At 41.3% G+C, this 7,708-nt stretch overlaps 1 protein-coding gene across 2 annotated transcripts in view; it reads right to left on the bottom strand.

Moving 5' to 3' along the window:
* Positions 1-267: 267 nt before the first annotated feature.
* Positions 268-7,708, bottom strand: part of PROSER1 (proline and serine rich 1) — a 28,413-nt gene continuing 20,972 nt past the window's right edge. For both annotated transcript variants that reach the window (XM_065408476.1, XM_065408483.1), the window contains 4 exons: positions 5,346-7,101; positions 4,551-4,698; positions 3,531-3,533; positions 268-1,942 (listed from right to left, as the gene is read on the bottom strand). In XM_065408476.1, coding sequence (XP_065264548.1) covers positions 1,820-1,942; positions 3,531-3,533; positions 4,551-4,698; positions 5,346-7,101 — 2,030 coding nt within the window. In that variant the 3' untranslated portion in view covers positions 268-1,819. The remainder of the gene's footprint in view (positions 1,943-3,530; positions 3,534-4,550; positions 4,699-5,345; positions 7,102-7,708) is intronic.

Here is a 7,708-nt window from a genome sequence, read left to right as displayed (position 1 = left end):
TAAGTTAGATTTCAGACATTTGAAAACAGCTGTGTCACTCTTATTGCTGTTGAGAGTTACATGCAGTTTAAAGTATTATAGAATCAAATAATGTATTTAAAATACTGCTCTGATTCAGACACACTCAGCAGGATATTTGTTGTATTATCGCACTGTTTGTTTTTAAGTAACTAAATTATTTCCAGCATAAAATTCTACATTATACCATAGGATCTCTCATTTCGATTAATCGAAAGATAAAACTTTAGGAAATTTTTTTGTAAAAAATTGTTTATTCAAGTGTTTTATAAACTACTAGGCAAATAGTCACTAAAGCCTTTGTGCCATGAGTGTAAACTTATTTTAAAAAATTGTGTTAAAAACTAATACAGGAATTCCCATTAATGTTTTAAAAAAGTTTGTTCACACATTGAAAGAAAATACATTAGCAACGTCTTCCAGCAGAATCCATCTTTAAAAAAGTAAAACTCTAGGTGCAGAACTGTTCTACAGTATATCTTCTACAGTTTATTTTAAAACCACATGATTGCATATCATCTCTATTGTCTTTTAGAACTTGATCAAGAGTTTTTCTTAAACAGATGATATTCAATGATGTGTTACACACTGCCACAGGTACTACAATTATTATGAGTGCACACACTGCATTTTACTTACAAAGCAAGACCTTTCCATATGCTGTGTCATACCATTCCTAGCCAATGCAGTTAATTCAGTTATTTACCTTTAAAATCATGTACGTTTTCCAAAGAAAAATGCTAAAAATCCATAGCCCAAATTCTGCACTCACTTACACACTTGCTATTCCATGGAATATAACCAAATTTTGGTTACATGAGTGTGAGAGCAAAATTTGGTCCATGACTGTAAACATTCACAAAAGCCTGCAGCAAACAGTGATGGATAGGTAGTCTATGTGCAATACAATTACTTCCATTAACATAGGGGGATGGTAAAGAGCATATCCTGGAGACAAAATGAAAGGCTTGTTTGCATTTCTGTAAAGAAGTGTTCCTCACTAGCTAAACTTTACTCAATTAAAAGTAACTAGTTCCTATCCCAGAATACAGTACAGCATCATTGTCTGGCTTCCTTCTGTTCTGACTCAGATAGAGGAGTATTCAGCAGCAGGTCCACAACAGTATTTCATATGGCATTTTAAGAACCTGATCTAGTCTCCCCTCAACATACTATTGATACTAATAAAGAGTTACTCATGCATATGAAGGAGAGAATAAATCCCAAGAGCCATACACGGACCTTGATCTGTGCACATAACTCTTACTGATGGTAACGAGAGATGTGCATCTACACTAAGGATTGTCTACAGCTTTAAGTGTCTAATTTCAATCTAGATGTTCTTTCTACATTACCACACATACCATACAAATTTGAAAAGAATGATGGGTGAAAAATACCACACACTATTTAGAATACCATTTTCCCCATACCGTTTGGCTGCCAATTGTTCTAATTACACAGGAAGTCTGTGTTTAAAGGGCCTGGTCCTATGAGGAACCAAACACCCAGCTCCCCAGCTACAGAGGAAGTTGAGGATGTTCAGCACATCACAGGATCACATCCCAAATTGTTTAAAAGCAAGAGTAATCATGGATTTGTTTGTAATCTGACACAAGAACAGTTTCCCAGAAGCTCTTCACTCTCGTCTTGCTTCTCTGTCCCAATTTCTGGGCCAGATCATGTCCCCATTGAAGTCAATGGGTATTTTGCCATCGACTTAATGGCAACAGGATCAGACTCTGTCAAGCCACCACTTCAGTCTTCAAATATGTCTTGCTTGTCAAGAAAAAGATGATATTTATTGCCATCCACTCTGGGGTAGACTTGTCTGCAGTGAAAATGGTGTTCCTGGTGCAGAGGGATAGCTAGTAAAACCATCAGGCTGAGCTGGATAGTTCTCTAGAGCTGAAGCTGAATGTGCCTTCAATAAAGAGAAAACAAGCAGGTTAGGAAGGAACTTTTAAAAAAGCAAAAAGCCATGCATAGAACTATTCCTGTTCATGGTACAGAACTTTTAACAAGAGAAGTTTCAGAATAGCATGTTGGGTGTGCTGCAGAGGAGGGAGATGGGAAGGAAGTATATCTAAGCGTAGGCAGTTCTTTAACAACCCCTCAGGGATTGAACTCACAACCCTGGGTTTAGCAGGCCAATGCTCAAACCACTGAGCTATCTCTCCCCCCAAAATCTAAATCTTCCTTGCTGCAGATTAAGCCATTACTTGTTCTACCTTCAGTGGACACGGAGAACAATTGAGCCCCATCCTCTTTATGACAGTCCTTAACGTAATTTGAAGACTTTTCGGGTCCCGCTCCCAGTCTTCTTTTCTCAAGACTTAATATACAGAGTTTGTTGGGGTTTTTTTAGCCTTTCCTCAGCGATCAGGTCCTTTTACCATTTTTGTTGCTCTCTTCTAGACTCTCTTCAGTTTGTCCCTATCTCTCCTGAAGCGTGATACCCAGAACTGGACACAGTAGTCCAGCTAAGGCCTCATCAGTGCCAAATACAGCGGGACAATTGCCTCTTGTGTCTGACACAAGATATTCCTGTTAATACACCCTAGAATGATATTAGCCCTTTTTGCAACTGAATCACATTGTTGATTCATATTCAATTTGGGATCCACTGTAATCCCCAGATCCTTTTCTGCAGCACTACTGCCTAGCCAGTTATTTCCCATTTTGTAGATGTGGATTTGATTTTTCCTTCCTAAGTGTAGTACTTTGCACTTGTCTTTATTGTCTTGTTGATTTCAAGACAATTTGTTACGGTTATTTTGAATTCTAATGCTGTCTTCCAAGGTGCTTGCCACCTCTGCTACATTTTTATAAACACACTCTCCACTCCATTATCCAAGTCATTAATGAAAATATTGACTAGTGCCCGACCCAGGACAGACCCCTATGGACTCCCACACACACACCAATACATCTTCCAAGTTTGACAGCAAACCATCGATAACTACTTCTTTGAGTAAGTCTTTGACCCAATTTTGCACCCACCTTACAGTAATTTCATCTAGACTGCATTTCCCTAGTTTGATTATGAGACTGTCCTGTGAAACTGTATGAAAAGCTTTAGTAAAATTAAGATATCATGCATACAGCTTCCCCGCATCCACTAGACCAGTAACCCTGTCAAAGAAGGAAATTAGGTTGGTTTGGAATAATATGTTCTTGACAAATCCATGCTGACTATTCCTTACAACCTATTATCCTCTACCTGCTTATAAACTGATTGTTTAATAATTTTTTCCAGTATCTTTCCACGTATCCAAGTTCAGCTGACTGGTCTATAATTTCTCCAGGTCCTCTTTGTTCCCCATTTTAAAGACAGGTACTAGATTTGTGCTTCTCCGGTCCTCTGAGGCCTTAACCATCCTTCATGTGTTCTCAAAGATAATCATTAATGGTTCTGAGATTGTTTCAGCTAATTCCTTAAGTACTTTAGGGTAAATTTCATCAGGCCCTGTCAATTTAAATACATCCAACGTATCTAAATAGTCTTTAACTTGCTCTTTCCCTATTTTGGCTTGCATTCCTTACCCCTTGTTGCAAATATTAATTTTGTTATGTATCTGGCCACAATTTACATTTTTAGTGAAGAATGAAGCACAATAGGCATTAAACATCTCAGCCTTCTTGATGTTGTCCATTATTAGCTCTCCTGGCCTGCTAAGTAGAGGACCTACACCTTCCTTTGTCTTTCTCTTGCTCCTGATATATTCATAAACCCTCTTCTTATTGCCTTTTATGTTCCTTCCTAGGTGTGACTCAGGCTATATCTATGCTACAGCCACTACAGAACACTAGGAAAGCAGTCTGATTCACAGAGACGGTAAAGAGGGGTGGTTTTCCAGATGGCTTCATTTGAGACTGAGGTTTTAAGAAGAGTTTCACTAATTTTCTAATCTTAAATCTTCCTTCACAACCTTATTGTATTTTTAACTAAGATCTATATTTAAGTTATAATTTCAGTGATCAAAGCATGCAAACAAGAACAATGTCTTCTATTCGTACAATATATATGGGTATAATTTTAAAATCCTGTAGGTAATTCTTTGTTCCCTTATCATTTTCCATCTGTAGATCTTAAAGACTTTACAAAGCAAACGGTTTCTCTGTCTGTAAAAATGAAGCACAGATTAAGTGATTTGCCTAAAATCACAAAATTAGTGTTAGGAACAGAACCCAGGTCAGTGCACTAGATCAAGATATTACAAATTTTACAAGTCAGATCTGTCCCCTTCTTTCCTCCTCCCCACTTTTACAATGCCACCCATAAGAAAGAATTTGACACATCCATAGTCTTTATAGAAAGTCAGCTGAAGTGCCATTGATGATAGCTGTTGCTCTTGGGGGACAGGACTATCTTCAGACAACTGGATGTTGGATTATCAGAGTGTACTGTATCAGCCTTGTAGCCAATTCTTTAAAGTAAGCTGTACTTTCTAAAAGCGAAGATTTGATTGAACAATTAATGCTCCAGTGGGGCCTTAAGGCAGTGAAATATCAAGACATATGCAGCTTACCTGTAGTAGCGCTGATTGCGCTGCTGCACTATGCTGCAATTCCTGCAGGGAAGACTGTGCGGCACTTTGGGTAAATCCAGGGATACCAGGAAGAGACAAGAGTCCAGGGAAAACTGTATTTCCTGGGGTTTGCAGCCCAGAAGTCAAGCTGAAATAATCAAGACATGGCAGTCATTAGGAACACTTTCAACAATATTTTATCCTAGATTTCTTATCTTGCTAGAGCACCAGGGTTTCTAAACCTCAGTTAACTAAGTTTCCCAAACAGAACACCTAAGCTGCCACCCACACAATGTTTGCATGTACAAGCCAGGACACTGGTACACACCTGCAACTTGAGCATGCAAGCCAGTATCTTGTGTGCGGTTACCTGCTTGTGCATGAATATTTTGTAGGTGAAAATGTAGTGCTGGATGTTTTTCTTGACACAGAAAAGGCTAGGATATTGTCTGCTATTACCTGAGTATGTCAATTGATACATATTTTAGACCCATTCTTGCAAAATCCTAGCATGTTGTAGGAGATGCCACGTACCCTCAACATGGCGCTGAGGACACTCATCACCTTGCAGGATTGGACCTTATAGAAACTGTAATCCTGTACACTAGTTGCAAAATATAGACTGGCCTCCTCATTTAAATTCTAAAGACAGATGAAAATCTACTGCTGAAGTAAGCATTTAAAATATTAAAAGTACTTTATAACTATGCCTGGAAATACCATCTATGTCTAAAGTAAATCAGTGTTTTGCCGAGAAAGAAATGGTTTTGACCTCCTTCAGAAACAGAAACATACCCAGCCTGTGCAACAAGTGCAGAGTTGAAGTTTGAGCTAAAGGCCGAGGCAAACCCTGGCAGGACCGGAGCCGGAGATGGGGCTGTGGCAGCTGCCGGCAGCGGTGCAACTGCTGCTACTGTAGAAGATGCCTGGAGGCCAGGGAAAGAAGGGAGAGCTGGAGTGACAGTGGGTGTGTTAGAGACAGGGAAACCAGGAAAGGATGGGTTTGATGATCCCAGAGGCCCCTGGGTGACAGAAAATAGGGAGGGGACGGCACTGGACAAGTTAAGCGGAAAGGGTGGAGCAGAGACTGTTGCTGAAGCAGAGAGTCCGGAGAGAACAGCTGCTGTAGAATTCACATGAGAAGCAGACACAGATGAAGCAGTTGTAGATGGAGTGGCTAACAAAGACCCTGGGACAGTGACCGGTGGTGTAAGTGCTGGGTTACCAGTAAAAGCAAAGTTACTGGTCAGAGACGTGAAGGGAGGAAGTCCATTAAATACTGGGGCAACTGGAGCAGAGGAAGCATGTGGGGCAAGGGAAATGGAGGCAAGAGACGTGGAGCTGTTTAAGGGAGCACTCAAAGAGGAGAGACCTGATAATGCTGGATTAAGGGAACTAGGTAAACTGACTGGCACTGAAGTTGCAGAGGTATATGCACGCCCAAGCGCTGACAATCCTAGCGTGCCATGAGATGGGCCAGCCGAATGAGAAGGGCCTTTGAAGGCTGAGAGAGTAGGGCTCATGGGTTCAGTTTTGACCAGAACTGGAATACCTGTGGCAACTGGGGCTGATGAAATCTGATGCTCGGGATTAGTAGGGCTCGCACCATGCAAAAGCGCAACAGAGGCACCACAGCTGACTGGTATAATAGATTGTGAAGTGGTTAATGGTGACTGAGTTGGCAATGTTGGGGGAGTGGAACTAGGATTAGCTACAGAGGGAGATGGAAGACCCGGGAAAATGGCCAGCCCTGGCGTGGAAGAACGTTGAGGTGTAGGTGTGGCAGATGGGGTATAACATTTGTTTACAGAAGAGGCAGGAGGCTCAGAGCTTTGATTAGCAAGAGCAGATAAAGAGGCAAGCTCACTTGTCACAGCAGAAGGTAAAGCACTGATTAATGAGGTATCATTTGATGTCAGAAATCCCTTTAAGACAGACAGAATTGGATTAGGCAAGCTAAGTGGGCCAGAGATGCTAGTGGCAGGAGAGCTAGCAATTGCAGAGGGAATGGGACTAGACACCCCTTGAGGAGTGGGGGTCAAGGACAAAGGGAGGCCAGCAAAAACTGATGACAATGGAGCAGGATTATTAACTGAAGCAATTGAAGAGGTTGCAGAAAAAGGGAGGCCAGCAAATGGTGCAGAAGCAGATGCAAAAGCTTCATTAGAGGCAGGTGTGGCACATGGTGTGGAAGAAGCTTGTGGAGCTGGCGTAGCAGCAGGGATAGAAGCCAGTCCAGAGAAAACTGCAGGAATAGGGATGGAGGTTGCACTATGAACAGATGTGACAGGAACACCAGACAATGAAAGGGATTTGATGACAGATGGGGTTGGGGTGGATGGCTGAGATGTATGGATGGAAGAGGAGACCTGCCCTGGGAAAACAGGAAGCACAGGGGTAGACATGCTCATCCCAGGGATGACTGCATTGGCAGGTGCTAATGGATGGCTTATCGCCTTGACAGGGGATGGGGTAGGGACTGGAGTAGCAGCAGGTGTTGAAGGATTAGAACCATGAGGAGTAAAGAGCTGATTCGCTTGTGCAGAAAAAGCTGCAAAGAAACAAAACTGGTAAGAATACTTGAAACCCACAGAAATGTTTCAATTAAACAAATGCATCTTATATAATTATAAAATATGATACACAAGCAGTAACTAACATGTTTGTATATACACAATCTACATGGAAGGCTATGAAGATAAAATATAGAGGTATCTACATATAGGTGATACATGCCAAGCAGTATACAGTAAGTAGACTACATGTATCTATGTGTCTCCCTTCAACGATTATCTATTGGGGGAGGGATAGCTCAGTGGTTTGAGCATTGGCCTGCTAAACCCAGGGTTGCGAGTTCAATCCTTGAGGGGGCCACTTAGGGATCTGGGGCAAAAATCAGTACTTGGTCCTGCTAGTGAAGGCGGGGGGCTGGACTCGATGACCTTTCAAGGTCCCTTCCAGTTCTAGGAGATAGGATATCTCCATTTATTTAATTTTTTTTTTATTTATTACACGCACTAGCAATTATGTCTAAACCACTCTATAGCATTTACAATTTCTTAATGAGCTAGTGCAAGAGAGTTTAGATCTTCAAACATGCTCCCAGAGATATCGCTATGTAAGACAGGTAAACAGCTAATTCCTGCCCCTAACATCTA

The sequence above is a fragment of the Emys orbicularis genome, chromosome 1, assembly GCF_028017835.1.
Source record: "Emys orbicularis isolate rEmyOrb1 chromosome 1, rEmyOrb1.hap1, whole genome shotgun sequence".
Taxonomy (NCBI): Eukaryota; Metazoa; Chordata; order Testudines; family Emydidae; genus Emys; species Emys orbicularis.
Note: the sequence above shows the minus strand (reverse complement) of the source record. Positions and strands in the feature narration are given on the sequence as shown.